At 35.2% G+C, this 17,751-nt stretch overlaps 1 protein-coding gene across 1 annotated transcript in view; it reads right to left on the bottom strand.

Moving 5' to 3' along the window:
- The window catches only part of LOC103711632 (ribosome biogenesis protein BMS1 homolog), a 31,956-nt gene that overhangs the window by 809 nt on the left and 13,396 nt on the right, over positions 1-17,751 (bottom strand). The window contains 13 exon segments of the mRNA XM_039126968.1: positions 248-451; positions 546-815; positions 1,325-1,534; positions 6,302-6,541; positions 9,784-10,002; positions 10,085-10,153; positions 10,155-10,185; positions 10,462-10,696; positions 10,699-10,819; positions 11,014-11,216; positions 11,520-11,632; positions 15,539-15,788; positions 17,348-17,353. Of these exon segments, the coding sequence (XP_038982896.1) occupies positions 248-451; positions 546-815; positions 1,325-1,534; positions 6,302-6,541; positions 9,784-10,002; positions 10,085-10,153; positions 10,155-10,185; positions 10,462-10,696; positions 10,699-10,819; positions 11,014-11,216; positions 11,520-11,632; positions 15,539-15,788; positions 17,348-17,353 (2,171 nt within the window).

Raw genomic sequence — 17,751 nt, 5'->3', positions numbered from 1 at the left:
TGGAAATTTAACAAGAAGAAACTAGTAAAAGAATAAGCACATGCAAGTGGTGGCTGATATAAAAAGTATCACCAAGGAAGCAGAAACATAGACAACAGCAAAGCATTATTATGGAAAGCTGACAGTTTTTCCCCTTTTGTAGATTCATACCACTTCTGTAAGACTGTAACCTTAATGTAGTTGGTGGGCAACATTAAACTGCTGCTGATAGGAACCACTCAAATTTTTCCTTCAAAGAAAACATTACCTTTTCATTTTTGATCACTTGGAGGTGTTGGACAAGGGCATGAATCTTCCGCTCATGAGGTTCCATAACCACAGCTCGTCTGTTTTCAAGACGTGGACGGTTCTGCTTAGGCATGTTCTTTGGTTTTGAAGCAAAGGGAAGAGCTGCTTGCAGTTTTGGCGGGATAACCAATGGATTGAACTTTCTTGGCTTCCGCTCGATGGGCTGTGCAAATGATGAATTGAGACATGTAAAGATAACATTCACAAATGGAAAACGGAAAGCAGCCCTAAGCGCAGCAAGTAAGAAACTTTAGAACCTGGTAGACCGAGTCTTTGTTGTGTGGAATTCGAATGTTATTCTCTCTCCGCAGCTCAGCTACTGTTTTCATGCCTTTCCACACCTGATCACGAGGCTGGAGAGATGTTGTAACAGGGTTATAGAAGTGGGGTATGTCAACTTGAGTCCATGCGCGCAAGAAGACAATATCACTCATCAGGATTCTGTCCTCGAACGTGCATCTTGCAATGCCTTCTTTCACATTTTCTCCCCTTCTCTTTGGCTGATTGCCAACTTCTGCCTTGGCAGCCTATCATCAAGGAGATACTAAATTAAATAATTCGAAAATAAGAGCTTATCGTGCATTAAAAATCAAATTGGTAGCCGATGTTACTTCTGAAGATGAAAGCAACTTCACATAAATTTTATGAAAAATCATGTGGTGAATATTCAAGGGTCCATAGAACTAAAAAGGGGACAGAAAAGCCAGGTCAAAGTTATTTAAGAATGTTTTGCAGGAAGAGTTACAAACTTATGGTAAAGACAACCTGAAACAGGCATTTTAATAATTTAGATCAGCTCTATGAAAGAAGTGGAATTAGATTAATGCTGAAAAAGGGAAACTACTCATAGAAGTTAAAAATATATAAACGAAAAGTGGAGAGGATTGCTTTCAGATTTAAAGCTAATAAGTGTAGCTTTTCCAAAATTGAGAAAAACCTCATACATACTATCCACATCATTTTGCTAGTGTAATGTGATAAGCATGATCAAAACCTTCAGCACTAAGAGCATGACAAGGAAATTTGCATAGTTTACCTTCTTGACCTGCCCTCTGATCCCGCTTACCGTCCGAACAGCTGCACCTTCAAACCTAGCAATCTCCAGATCTGACGTAAACATGTCCTTAATAAGTGCTGTCTTTTTAAAGATTTTGCATGGATAACCAGCAAGTTTGATCTTTTTCATTATTCGAGCAGCATGATTGAACTCTTGCACCCAGCCTGTTGCTGTAATTCGAAATGCTCCCTGAGAAAACATTCGTAACGTTCAGCATTTGTGCAATGAGAATCACACTTCCTCAACAAAAATGCCACATAGTCAAATACAATATCCCATATTAGCACAATGCTACAGCTAAACAGATCTGCAATTTCACACATTAAACCTATAGATTTTATATCAAACATGTGTTCCAAGAGTTTATCAAGTATTGCCTATAGAAATTCCAGTGAGATCTTGTAGAAATGTAGTTTTGTGGATCCTAGAATGTTCTGACATGCAAGTCTCTTGATGGCAAGCAGGAATAGAGTTCATGGATCACTCTTAACAGTTAGGACAAGGGAAAAATATAATCGAGGGAGAGATTTGTTTGATCATTATCAGCGCAATCTCAATGTCTTCCATTACAACTATTAAGGATCTCTGACTTCTGACTACAGATATACAACTTCCTAAAAATATTCATAAACAAAGAATGAGTTAATATGAGATAATTATTCAGTTTACATGTTTGCACAGTGTTGAAGGTCCCTTAATTAAAATAATGAAAGAGATAACAAAGAGAGATTAAGGGAGAAAAAACTATTCACGAGCCTAACCTCAAAGTCAGTTATGTACAGTGGAAGCAGTCAGACCAAAAATCACAACTTATGGAACAGGCAGCCTTCCTCTTTACATGAATATGCCAATTTAAAATCCTTCGATTGAAATCTTGAATAAAATCCAATAATTATCAAGGAAAAAGCAACATGAAATTAAAGGCAAAAAGTTTGCTGAAAAAATTTCCAATCTAATGTTTATTTGTTTCCAGAAATACTAGCGGTGATTTATCTGACAAGTTTGATTGAATAGTCTGTTACAGAGTTTCAATTTAGGTTTTCTTTTGTCTCTATGCTTTTAATTCTTTGAAATTTTGCAACTTTCATTCATGTGTAGGTGCTAGATTGATAAACCAACTAGCATATGACTGCCAGACAACAGCTAACTTTACTATATTAGGTTACTTAAAACCGACCGGGATTATAATGTAGGTAGTCTTGTTTCAAGAAGTGCAAGACAATTTAGAAGACCACCAAAAAGTTTCATTGTGATAACGCAGCTTTACACAAAAAAAAGTCATATTGCTTCATATTAGCTATACTTCAGAGGCAGAAGGACAGGTTTTTTCTCTTTTATTTTTTAAGCTAGGAAATGAGAATAAGATTTTTGGCAGGGAAGTCTCTTCGGGAGAATACAATAAGATCAAGGATTACTCTATCTTCAATTTTCTTCATTTCAGTTCCTTTAACAATGCTACCAAGTTGACAACCATCTAAACAGGCCTCCTGAAGCTTATGGTTTCTGCTTTAGCACTTGTTCCTAGTGTGCATTTGAATTATGATATCAACCAGGAAAAAAAAACCTGCAGTTCTTGATCTCGAAGCACTCATTGAATAGCCATCACTTCTATGATTTGTTCGTCTTTTTTTCTTTTGTGGGAAAAGATGACGATCTGGATCTAAAACTTAAAATGGAAAGGATATAAGTTATTGTCTTGACCAGGAAGTTATCCAGTCACTTTATGGGTCCGTTCAAAAATTTTGACAGCATTATGTGGCTTTCCTCTTAACAGCATGAATAGTGTTTTCCTTAATTGGAAATTCTATCGCCTATCTCTAGAACCATCCAGGTAGCAGCAACTGTTTTAGTGACTTTAGGCCACCATTTTTTTTCTCTTCCCTTCAAATCTCTTCCAGTACTTGTGAATGGGCGCACTTTGCATCATAACCAGAGTCCACTGCAGCAATTTACAAGCACAATAGATCATAACCATAGCACAATAGATCATTCTTTGACCTTTGTCAATGAATTGTTTTAACTTCTCATACTGTTTCGAGATTTGCCTTTCTTTCCTGACCTTTTTTGACAAATCTTAGCCACTCTACATAAGGTTTCCCCAATTCCTTATTCAGGGAAATTCAGTGCACATATTGCATATAAAAAAGTCCGAAAGACATAATACACTATGTATATACAGACTCAATATATACTTAGAATATAATGCACAATTGAAAAAATGCTTAATAAGTTGCTATATTATTCACATAGACACTACAAGTACACTCATAGAGCATCTGAACTCCACATGCACAGCTATATAGTTAAAGTAATATGCTATACATGATATGATTCGTATAGCCTCTTAAGCTAACAAATCGCAATCTCATATTGAGGCTTCTTTTGGTTGCAGGATTTAGCATTTCCTGTTTATTCTGTCCTATCCCGACAACAAGAAACTTTTGGCAAAATATAAAAGGATGACGTCAGGGTACCTTTGGCATTTTTTAGATGATTTTTGCTCGCTTATCTCTTCAGAACAGGAATAGAATTATTCTTTGAATCAGCATTATTCCACCATTTGACTCCCTATTTATTCCTCAACTTATCCTTATCCTGTGTTAAACATATTCCACAACAAATGCAGCTTTTGAGGAGATAAACCTTGCTTGTATGGTTATAAATGGAATTAGGTTTAGTAGTAAGATCTGTATTTATAACTCGCACTGCATAATGTGTACACATGGTTCGCTCCGTTGGAACAAAATAGTTTGATCAAAATATTTAAATTTTTTACACAAAATTAGTGTATACATCAAGGACTTGACTAATGGTGCATACCATCATATTGTAAGATAACAGCAGTGATATGCCCCTCGGTATGCTACAAAGTCAAGATTGTCAGAGCATTTGGAGAACCCAACTGCATGGGTGCTTGCTGCTTTGCAGACCTTTAGGCAAGGCAGCCACTAAGCACCTAAGCTGGTGCCTAAGTAGGCGCCTAGCCACCTAAGAGAGCTGCCTTTATCTTGGAGGGACCTTATTCATTTACTTTTAGCAATAATTTTTTTTTAACAAATTAGTTCTTAAGAAAAAAGGTATTTCCACCATCAGAAAAAGAAGCTTAGTCCATTAATTAAGTGTTTCCTTTGATGCTAATGCTTCAATACGTTATATTTCTAAGATGGTTTAAGTACTTAAGCAAAACCCAACTAATTAAATCAAAACTTCTTTATGAATTATAGATTACTATATATGAGAACATATACTTTAGTAAAAATCTAAGAATTTTTTTTTTTACTCTAGAACCTGCTGGACCACCTAGGTACTCTGCCTAGGCCTCCAAAAGCGTCACCACCTAGGACTACCTAAGCAATTTGACAACGTTGTACACAGATAAAGGTTGATGGAACTTCAAAATAAAATATAGAAAATTCAAATTATTAACTGCCATGGCTGCCGAGATACAAAACACAGAACAAAAATAGGGAAATATCATAAAATAGCTTGGCCTTTAGGTGCTTTTGATTTGCAAAATGTGTTGGATAAATACACAAATGTAATGAGCATGATTATATATTTCTGAACAAAATATATGAAAGTTCAGAAAGTGGTCCAAGGAAATTTTTATTCCACTAAAGAAACATAAAAATTTGGCTTTCTAAGATCTAAAAAAATAAAGAAGCTAACCCTTTCCTTTTCCTATAGAAATCATATACAAAAACATATAAATCAATCGCCTTGTTCTTCAACAGTTATATAGAACAGATAAGAGACAAGTTCCCTCCACTGTCAAACATGGCATCTTGGCTAGATGGTCAAGATTCAATGCTACCTCTCGACCTGAACAATTAATGGAAAAATCTAGAGAGGAAGGAGCAATGTGAATATGGTCTTTAAGTAACTTTTGAGAATATATATATATATGACTGAGTAGAAAGTAAAAAATCATAGTGGGTACTCAAGCATTCACCTATTTGTGTAGTTAGGTAACCTGCCTCTGAGAACCTCAGGGTCCAGGAGGTTAGATTCATCAAATTGAACAGAAACATGTCTAAATTATTATATGGAGAGTATGGATGATATGTACAGTAGCATGATGCCAAATGGAACCTAGTTGTGGTCTGGCTAGAAAGATTAGTTGTTACCATCCTGCACATAAAAATAAAAAGAAAAAGAAATGAAAAGCAATGTCTTATCACCTATTGAAATGACTTAAATGCTTTGATCTCAGGATACCCAGTGGAAAATGCTTTTGTTCTTGCAAATAGTAGTTTTTTTTCCAAAAAAAAGGATTTTTTGCATACTTCATTTTTGCATATTAATCCATACAATCTTCTCCATCCGCATCAGCTACTAGAGTTGGAAATGAGTTTTTTTTTTTTTTTGGGGGGGGGGGGGGGGGGCTTAGAGACGGCCAAAGTGAAAAGGGGAACCTAGATTCTTTTGCTAAGTGTTTCGTTCTCCCGTCTTCTCCCACGTGGAGAGGAGTCTAAGAGTTCAAGGTTCATTGCACTCTCTTATAAGGGCAAAAACAGTCATTAAACCAAATCTGTTAGTAAACTAACACAATTAGGGAAATAAAAAAGGATATTTGGTTCAGGTCTGGTATAGTTAACCCGAGGGACTTATATGCAAAGGAAAGAGTTATAAGATTGCAGGGATTAAAATGTATATAGGAAGCTCACAGGAACTAATAGCAAATACGAGAGATTGTGGACTAATATGCAGTAAGTCCAAAAAAAATAAAAAGATAAGAGTACAAGTGAATGAACTGAACAGATAAACTGATGCTTTAAGAAGTTAGAAATTAAATGGTATCTCTCTGCTGAGTCTGGTCAAAACTAATGGGTAATATATACCCCAAATTAACAACGTTTTCCTATTGTAATAGTATTATAAAATAGGATAGGTGACTATTGTTTAGCTAATGATAAGTAATAAAAAAAATTATTTCTCTTTCTAAAAGAATCTTACTTGATTGTTTGACAAGTTCTGAACAGCAAGTATTCCAGTTTTAGGAGGTGCAAGAGGCCCCCAAAACATTGCAAAGCAATGCATATGCTCTGGAGTATACTTGAGCATGCGATACCGTCCATTTCGATCCTCGATGGCATATATGGGAACTGTTTGGTACCGCCTCCAACCTACTGAAACAATAAGTGGGTCTCTAGTCTTGAGTACTTTCTTATGCCATCTGTGGCGCTTCAATTGAGCCTACAGAAAAGAACAGAGTATCAGTATTAAAGCATATCAATCATTGAAAGGAAATTACTCAAAGCAAACAAGCATCATAGAGAATAGCATAAACCATCACATTTAACATTTAATTGTATAAAAATTTATCCTGAATTACAATAGGAAAAGATCTTATATACTAGAGTTTTAACTTCTAGAGAAGGACACAATAGAATCTCCATAAGAGGCCAGATAGTGTGACAAACATGAGATATCTAGACTTTATGATTTCATCCACAGAACATGTCAACAAGATTGATTCTTCATTATACACTGTAAGAATTCAGGGAATGCTGATTATTGGAAAATGAACAAGCAAAAGCAGTAACAACAATAACTGGTTTTGAACTTACCAAAGGAGGATGGTTCTATAGTTTTATATACTTCTTGACAAGGAGGGTTGATGTGATAGTTAGTAGGTTTCACTGAAAGAGAACAGTGTTCGTGAAAATTAGATACCTTAAGTGCACAAATATATGTATTTATATGTATATATATGCGTGTGTATATGTATATGTATATGTATATGCCTATGAGTGAGAGAAGCTACCCAGCCAAACAGATCTGTTCAAAGGGAAATGCTTGATAAAAAACCCAATAATAATCTAAGCATGAACTAACTAGCATTTTGAATCTACCCCTTGTTAAGCTAGATCAGGTTTCCAGACCTTCGTAAGTCACTATCTTCATATGCCACTTCATCTATGTTCATACCTTTTCGGAAAAGGTCCTTTCACAAAATACACTAATATATAATAACTAGCTTCAAATTTTATGAGCCTTCACACAATAGTAAGGTTGCTCCATTATGACCTAGGTATCATGGGTTTGAAACACGAAAATAGCCTCTCCGGACGTGAGGGTGAGGTTGCGTACATCTAACCATCCTCATATCCCGCAATGGCAAGAGCCTTGTGCATTGGGCCACCTTTTTCCTAAAGCCTCAAATTTTAGTATTTTAAGCATTATATTATAGGCCAAAACCTCCAACCCTTCATTTGCCATTTCAACTTATATGCATTTACACCTAATTGAAAGTTCTTATAATTTTCCAATAAATAATAATTTATGAAAGATATCATATTTTAGCATTTAAAAAGAAAACACACATATAACTCATCAACCTCAAATTAGTTACATATCCCTCAACCTTAATCCAAAACAAATTTTACAAAAAAAAGAATTCATCAAATAGATTATCACTAGACCTCAAAGATTTTGATTCCAGTTTCAGTTTTCAATTTGAACATATATAAGAAAATATGGTTAGATTTGTTAAGGACCCAAAAAAAATAGAATTGATAGCCCCTCATATTATCCATATTGAAAGACCAAAGGTTGTATCTCCACCCACCTTTTCACTAAACACTTCTATGTGCATAAAAGCATGTGAAACAAGAACACTTTTAAAAAAATTGCTGTTTCTTCCTAACTGTAATTAAATTTTTTCTTAACTTAGTCAATATAAATATGTGTGCGTGTGTAGGATGACACTTTCACATAAATAGAAGATATCATATAAAAAATTGGAAAACGGCATTCAATCACTCAAAGTCATCACCATCCAGTCTCCCACCATCGGTCATCCATCATCAATTATGCACCAATCTCTTAGCACATGCATCCAAAAAATCAGGGATGATCTTCCATAAGGATCTAGGATTGATCTGTTGCATGAAGATACTAGATACATTCAAATCTTTTCTTTTAGTTAACCGAATGTTGATTGGGAAACAAGTGCAGGAGTGGATTCGGCTAAGGGTGCACAGATATAGACCTCAAAATGTTTTAGAGTAAGGATGCATTTAGCATGCAGATAAGTCTCCAAAGGAATTCTGATGCAGTGATACTCCAGATAGAAGTTTCCAGCCACTTTATCTGATAATAGTGCATCATCATTAGAATTCGAAGTAGTACAATACTAGCTAATAGTTTCTTACTGCAAAGTATAAGTCTCCTACATTTAATCTACCTTATGATTTCATCAACTACATGTGGTATTTCAACACAAATAAGGGTTTGTTTGAAGGATTCAGAATATTCTGATCGACTTCAAGGTGAGTGGGAAAAATTTGAGGACCAAAATAGGCTATTACAACACCTTGCATCTAGCTCAACTTCAACCACGACCACCACCTACTCCATCACCACCCCTCCACCAATTGATTTCTACCACTACCACCAACCACACCACAACTGCTACCAACAATGGTTACTACCCCCACCACTACCACCTTTGTTGGCTCCAACATTGCCACCAAGAAACGCAATATTGTAACACAAACCCAATTCGGCATTATCGATCTAGGTATTGAGTTTTCGCCGAACCGGGGCAAGCGGCCCTTACCAGACTGAACCACCTAGAACACTCGATTCTAAGCATGGGTTCAGCCCTGTAAGAGCTTTGTAATAGTTCGATGTCACAATAATTGAGGGAGAAAGGGTTCAAGCATCCTTTTCTCCCTCCATTTCAAGGTCAGAGATAAAGAAGAGAAGGAGAGGAGAAAGAGGAAGAGTGGAAGAGTGAGCTATTCTAGCTACTCCCGATCTAGGCATTTCTCTCTTCTATTCTATTTTTTATGTTACATCACATACACGGATAGAAATTGAAAAAAATATGGGGAAAACAAATTCACATGCTTTAGGCATGTTATATAAAAATTTTAAAGTATTTTACATGGGAACATCGAAAATGAACTAACAAAAACCCTATTTTCCACTCAATACTAAATAAAGAAACCCTAAAAACCTTGAAAAAAATAAAAATATATTCTTTGGTGGATCGATATAGTTCGGTAAGGTACGGTATAGTACTGGTACAGTACCAATCTCCTACGGTACGCAGTCCAATACAAAGACTATGAACCATGATTTCTGGTGCTGCCACAACCGCCCCTTCAATGCAATCTCTACGGTAGCCACTATCCATCACACAGATCCCTCCATTACCAACGAAAAACCCCCCAAAAGAAAACATTCCCCCATCATCAATACTCGTGTCATTATAATTACAACCATTATCAACAATAAAAGAAATTTTATTTTTCAGATTTTAAAAAATGAAAATAACTACAACTGCTATTTCCAAAATATTGAAAACAGAATCTAAATAACCATAAATAGAAGCAATAAATAAAAACCAAAAAACTGGTGATGATGTCAAGCACAGCCTAGCCAAAGCAATATTTTGTCAGAGAAACAACTTCAAGGCACATACTGACCTGCATACATCCAACATTTTCCTCCCCAAGACCAACGCCTCCAAGAAGAATAGGATGGCAGGGATCAAAATATTCAATCATCTCATATGGAACATCATGAATTTCTAATCTCAAATAAGTGCCAGCTTTGAAGCCCTCAACTTCTATTCGAGTAGCCTCATCCAGATCATTTAGTTCAGATATGTTCATTTGTCTGCGGAGTTCAACCTCCTCTTTCAACTGCAAAAGCCAAATATCAGTTGTCGCATGCCATGCATGCAGTTAAATGTCAGATACTGGTATTAAAACAAGGCAGGCATACTTTGTCTAAATATCCACCACCATCATTGGTTTGATGTCGGTTGAACTTCTTCTCTGTTGATTCATGGATCTTCCTCATCAGACAGCTCAGATCCATCATATGTAGTCATAGTTAAGGTCCATGAATAACAAAACACTTCCACACACATACACAAAAAGTAGCATTGTGTAGAAGTAACAGCATAAGTAAAAATAAAAACATTGAACATAAATGACATTTTTTTGAGCCAGTCAGAAGGTTGATGAGCAGAACTTCAAGTAAAATGCCTACAAGACTACAACTATTGAAAGCGGATGGTCACGTCATTGCAGTTTATTTTATATTTCATGATCTAAAGAAAATAGCCAGCAAATAAAAAAAAAACAGTTGAAGGATATTGAGCATCAAACTTTGCACGAAGAGCAAGGCTTCTTAATCCTCCGCTCCTTTCACTTCCGGATCATCTCTCTTGGGAATGTTTCCATTCCCCTCAAAAATTATCTGCTGACTCATTCCTGTACACCTCTCCAGTTTCTAAATCTTCAAAATCGCCATAAACAGGTTCATCATCTCCTCCATCATCATCATTGTCTGTTGCCTGACCCCTTCTAGCAGCCTTGGACCAGTCTCCGTGACAAATCGATCACGGATACTTCTGGTAAGATCTTCATCAGACCAGTCTTTGAGTTGTACACTGATGAATTTAGAGCAGTCTTCGGCATTAATGTCATCATGACCTAATTTATCATTCAATTTCTGCAGCACATGTATAAGAATATCATTATTTTGAATCAGAAAAATTGAACATTTTCTTCACAAGATGGAAAGAAGAGTTCTTATAATCAAGATCTACCAGGATTTTTTGTAAGCAGCAACTGCAAATAGCACGTAAACACAAGAAGACTTCTGACAAGACAACAAATGATTCATAGAAAGCCCATGAATTATACCTTTTCTCTCTCCCCTTTTGGCTTGAAGAAATCTTCATCAGAACCACCATCACTGTCACTACTGTCATGAGCTTCTCGCATGCTGGTTGTTGACTTAGATGCAGATTGCCCATATACAAGTTGCATCAGATTGACATTTTGTCTCAACAATGTTCTCTGGATCAAGGACTCTTTCCATTTTGAAGCATTGTCTGTCTCCATATCTGCAATGTGAATGCCAAAGAAACTTAAGTGTTTCCAACTTCTCATAATAATTGGATATTTACAATTTGATTGAACATTTAGATAAATTAAAGAACATTTTCAAAGAATTTTCAACTGATCTCAAATTTCTGTCATGCAATGTGTTATACCTATATCCAGATGCAGAATTGCCATTAAAAAAAATCAATGTGCAAACAAATAGCCATAAGGAATTATGGAAGGCGCATCTCTTTGTAATTGAAAGAACGCTATTGTATATACCACAATCCATTGCAAAACAGAAAAAGACAGCGGAAAACCACCTGAATCTAGGTCATCCCCACTGTCTCCTGATGATTCTGAACCATCAGCTAAATGATCATCTGTATCATCTTCCTCAGAATCCTGGACACCAGAAACAGGAGGATTTGAGAGTCTAGAGCATCAAAAGCAGAATAATCAATATTACAAATGAATCCAAAAGGACCTTAGAAGTATGTATTCATAGTCCAACTATAATTGAATATTTGAAGTCAAGTCATGCAGATGAGGATATCAAGAGGTGGCTAGAGGAGTCAAAATACACAATCAGATACAAATTCCACCCTGACAAATTGACAACAATAGTGCTTTTAAAAGATAAATCACACAACTCAGATGACATGCTTTTAAGAAATTGGCTTTCAATCAAAGTACAGCAGCCTGGCAAAGAGGGAAGATAAGGCAGATATGCAATGTAATGCATGCAGTTTTGGTTTTTATCTCATGGTACTGATAGCATCAGTATATGTACTGACCAGAAATGAACTGTCATTCTAGTAACTAGGCTAAGATTGGCTCTTAAGGTTACCGGGAATTGAGCAACTGTTGGATCATTATAAACATATAAAAGTACAGCTAAGGTTGTTCAAATATCTGGCTGTCAAACACAAATGATACGCACAAATTGGAAATGTTATATGAAACCTTTGATTAGCTGAGCCAGTGGGGGACAGGAGAAGTAGGATGTGCAGACAGCAGAGGCCATTTATCCTAAAACCCCAAGTTCTTAGGACACCACGGATCACCTTTTAAATGAATTTTCTGTATACCTTATATGAACATGGTTGAAGAGTCCAATTCCAATTCAATAACCATACGAGTAACCGTAGCAGCATTACAATTTCAAATATATCTCCCATCCATAAACAAGATGACCATTAATATTATAATCAGGCATCTAAAAACTTATTAAATGAGGACAATAGAGCAAAACATACAACTAAAATAAGCCATGGATGTCCTGAAACACATGAATACGGATGTGGCTCAAATGATGCAGGTACTACAGATAAATCAATATGAAACTGAAAGTATTTTAACATTCACGAACTCATGGTGCATCAAAAACAGAGAATCCATCTAGCATATATGGGAAGTGGATTATGTTATGGCTCTAGCGAAGAAATTTGCAAATGATCTATATTTTGCACTTAAATACAAGAGTTTACGAGAATAAAGCATCAGAGATTTATTGAATAAACACAGAATCTACTATAGAGCACAGATTAAACCAGAAGGTGCTACAAGTACCAGCTACTCATCAACCCAATATTTAAAATGAATTCCGGTACCAGGTCAAAACGGAAGATTTCAGCAAAGTTGGTGGTTTTGGTGGCTTAGGCTACAGTTCTGGAGACCTAACCTGGAAAAGCTTTAATAGCACTATAACAAAAGATCCCGCCCACCAACCCCCCCCCCCCCCCAAAGAAAAAAATGAAGTAGTTTGGAGAAGTTAGAAAACTAACAAAAGAAAAATTATAGACATTATTTAAATATATATTGTCTAATGTGAAATTGTAACAAAATCTTGCTAATTTAAAATACTTTTTTTCTGAAAAAATAACATCAGTATATATTTTTCTCATGTTTTGATAAATTTTTGCATTAAGTAAAATTATAAAACATTGAAATATTATCTTTTAAGCTTCTTAAAACCCCATAATACCTAAATACTTCTAACCTTCTTAGCTGTAAATGCTTCCAAGAAGCCCACCTGTACCAAAAGGTAAGCTCTCTTACCAACTGAAGCGAAAGGAAATAATGACCCTCAAGGGTAATAAGCATTTGTATGTCAACATCGACCAAATTAATTGAATTTAACCGAGACATTTTGGGAACATACCAACATGATTGTACCCTTGATAAATTCTAAGGCCCTTTTGGGGGAGCTTTTGGAGGGCCAAAAAGTACTTTCTGGCCCTCCAAAAGTACTTTTAGATGAAAACTGTGTTTGGTAAATTTTTCAAAAAGCTGTTTCGCTTTTGCGGGAAGCTGAAAACAGCTTTGGGAGAAGCTCCACTTGGAGCTTTTGGAAGGAAGCTGTTTCAGCTTTTTTCGGAAAGCTGTATTTTTGACAAAAATGCCCCATTTAAAATATAATAAATTAATAGTTTGTCCTTTATAAACTAAAAATCTGCTGGAGCAGAACCTAGCATCAGACTCCTTTCCGTAAGAAAAGGTATTTTTTTTTCAATTTTGTATGCATTCTTGAACCACATTTTAGAAAAGGTATTTGTTGTGATTTTGACATGCGTTTCACTTTTGTTTGTGCTGGATGGAAAGGTAGCTCATTTATACTAATAATTATAATATTTTATACCTTTATTATTGTATTATACTATAATATTATATATATTAATTACATTATAATAATTAATATGTTATTTTAAATAATTTAATATTATGTTATATTATGATAAATTATACTATAATTATAATATTTTATACTTTTATTATTATATTACTATAAATATAATATATATTACATTATATCATAATACTTAATATGTTATGTTAAATAATTTAATATTATGTTATATTACAAATATTAATTTACTCTAATAATTATATTACTATTATGCTATATTACATAATATTATTTTATATTACAATAATTTATACTATATCGTATATTTATGTATTAATTTATGTTATGTTTTATTATGTTCTGTTGGATAATACTATGCAATGTCTTTATGGTAATTTTGTCATATAAAGTACTTTCTCAGTTTTTACCAAACACAAAAAAGTACCACAGCACTTTACGAATATAGTTACCAAACAGCAAACAACTTTTTATAATAGCTCTACTTCAGACAGCTCTACTTCCAACAGCTCTACTGCCAAAACTCTCCCAAACAGGGCCTAAATGATTTCCATCCAAAAGCTACATCATGTACAAACAACCATAAGAGGTCAAACTTCCAGCCTCAATAAGAGGTTGCAAGTTCCAAACCAGATAGACTATGAGGACCATTTTCTCCAAGCAGAACGGAGTCTTTATAGTCTTCACTGTTGCAGATCGGATCAGTTGACTCTTATGCATAACAAAATTATCCACTGAGGAGATATTCGAGGTATTACATATACCAAAAGCACTCATCCATATCGTTATTGTATGCTTCTCTGTCCATGGATGGCTTTGTTGGTTCCATCCATGTTTCTTTACTTGCATAAATATTGATAGTAATTTGATAATTCTCTGCTGCCTTAAGGGTAAAAGTACTTAAACAAATATCACTAACTGAACTTCCTACAAACACATCATTGTGCTATGAGCATACTATGTAAACTGGAGAATCCGCTAAAAATACATGTGCGTAAAGACATATATATAAAAACGAATTCCCATGCTTCTTTGAGGGCAATGATTTTTTTCCTTATAGATCACATCCTGGAGCATCATATAAGTTATAATTTTCCATGTGAGATCATGCAGTTAACAAGACAACCACACAGGCTAAAGAGTATGACTATCACATACAACACATAGAATATAGCTCACAGCAACCATACAGCATCACATGTATATAAAAAGAAGCCAAAATCAATAAGCAAGAACAGTCATACATTTATATCACGTGCAGCAGTGGTAAGAAAAAACAGGATGGACTGCAACATTTATCATGCTAACATATATATCATGGTTCTCTACTCTACCTGTAACTTAAAGGAAAAAAAACGTACATTAACACCTACATTTGTATATCACACACACACACAACACACACAGAGCAGGTCCAAGTACAACTATGGAGTATGGTTTAGCATATGCTATCAAATCAACTGAATGAAAATGAAGATAAAAACATATGTTACCTTAAATCAGCATGATCACCATATTTTGTGATATAACTTTTCTCCTTAGTCTTCCACAAAATATGATTCAATTTTCTTTCACATCCCGATTAAAAGATATACTGATCGTCATCCTCTTGATTGTTTTCCCAAGCATAATTATTATCTTCATCAGATCATCAAGTTCATTTCTTTTCTTGGGCCTCATCCTCAGCTTCATCCTCTCTGCAACTCCAGTGCCATCCATGTGATCATTATCCTTTTGATCTGAAATGCCAGTCTGTCCTTGATCACTTTGCATTTCACTGGTAGTACTTCCAAATGGTTTAACATATTATCCTTCGCACTATTCCCTGATGTAGTAGGGGGTTTCCTACTAAACAGATTGATGAAGCTCTGTTCCAACTTCTCATCAATAGAGAATCTCGTACTCTGAAGTGTTTTCACAGACCTCGCCTACATCACATCCTTTCCTGGAGGCATTTGACCCATAAGTAAGAAATACAGTAAATAAGATTATGACATAAAGATAAACCATGGAAAGTACATAAGACTTTCTTGGAAAAGCTAAGCAACACCAAACCAAATTCCTTGATGCGTTAAAAGAATAGTGCAGAGTTTTTTCCATTGTCAACAAACAACTGATGTGAAATTTACTAAGTTGATGCTTGAAGCTAACAAGCTATGAATACAATGGTGATCAAGTTTGATAAAGCAGTAAACAAGCTTATGAGTACAGAGTAAATCTCCCAATCCAACACAGAAGTATATTTTGAAGAATGGACAATCAAAAAAAGGATATATTACATCAAAGGGGAATGAACTAAAATCAAACCAATATGTAAAATAACTGACTGGATATGGTCCAACAATGTAAATCATTTTCCAGATGGATCAGGTTTTGTTCTAGCTTATCTGCTTGTCCACAACCCCAACCAACATCTGCACTCTAAGAATCCAAGCCATCCATATATTTAAGCTACAGAGGGATAAAATCCGTATAATTCAGCTTGAATTACTAAAGCAAACCATGAGTAAATGTGTTTTTTTCCTAGACCAGACTTCAACTTTATTGCAATGCCGAAGTTTGGGCATGTGCAAGACCTGAAGCATTTTTCCTTGATAAGTTATTTAAAAAAACAGTGCTCATGAAGCAAAGCAAATCAAAATCAAATACCATCAACAAAAAGTGGATAACACATAAATTAGCATCCATAGTATGGCTTATGTGCGGGGGTAAATGGTTTTTTTAGGATAACCCCAAATATCCCAAATTTAGACATTAAAAAGCATCCATGCAGTTAGTGAGACAAGGAAGGCTAGTTTCAAGGTGTAGACATCCATGGTGCTATTGCTCACCAATGGAGGAAGGTTTCTTCAGAATTATATAAACTAGAGAGTGAATAAAGTAAATTTGTATCCACAGAACTTTAAAGAGAAACTCAGAAGACCTAGTTTCTACATTGAGATTGCACAAGAATACTCAGATTCTTCGAGATTGAAGACCAAATGATTTACAGTGAAGCCCTTCTATACCTGCATTACTGAATGGGCCTTTAAACTGATCTCAGATTCCAATCCTAATGCACTTACTGCTAGGGAAGATTAAGCATCTACCTATTAATTTCACAGATATGTGTCATAACCTCCTTAAAACAAGTTGGTTGCATTGTGCTCGCTCTCTTTCTGTAAATCAACATCGCTATTCTTCTCCTTTGTTATTATTCGCAAATGATTTAAATAGATTGTGTGACATTCCAACATATCCTTACATGACACTACAACAAAATCTAGCAACTTAAGGATTAACCTTGGGCTAGGTAAAACCTCCTCTGCTAACAATATCGTGGAAAGTTTGGGACAAGTCAGCAGGCTGTGACAAAAGAAGGCTGGGAAAGATTTTTGAGAAATTGGGCATAGTCTTCATTTGGCTAATAAACTAGTGGTAGTTGCCTTGGCTCAGCTGGTAAGCTGTCATAGGGTTTGTACAGCCGTTTTTGCCCTTTACCTACAGGTTATGTTGTATCTCAACCTTTTCCTTATGTTCCTTCTCGTTAACCAGGTCATCATACTACCTCTGCCAAATTCATTAAAAAAAAATGCATGTCTTTATAAGTTTTAGAGGGATTGTAATTGTTAATTCCCTTCATTCACTTATTTCATATATCATATGATTAAATCTCTTAATAGCAGGAATCTTCTATCAGTGTGCTGAAAACTGGCTCCAAATCCGCATTCCAACACCCACGCCTACTATGTTTCCACCGTACTTCAATCTAGATACATTAACCATTATCTCTACATTATTAATGAAAATCCTATTCCAATAACTGTACTATTCGTTGTCTTATTGTATCTTTTAATCATCATATCCTGTATTTGTTCAAAATGTTGAAACAGAAAAGAAGCTTTCTAAAATTTAATAATATTAATATA

Source organism: Phoenix dactylifera, chromosome 5, assembly GCF_009389715.1.
Source record: "Phoenix dactylifera cultivar Barhee BC4 chromosome 5, palm_55x_up_171113_PBpolish2nd_filt_p, whole genome shotgun sequence".
Classification (NCBI taxonomy): domain Eukaryota; kingdom Viridiplantae; phylum Streptophyta; class Magnoliopsida; order Arecales; family Arecaceae; genus Phoenix; species Phoenix dactylifera.
Note: the sequence above shows the minus strand (reverse complement) of the source record. Positions and strands in the feature narration are given on the sequence as shown.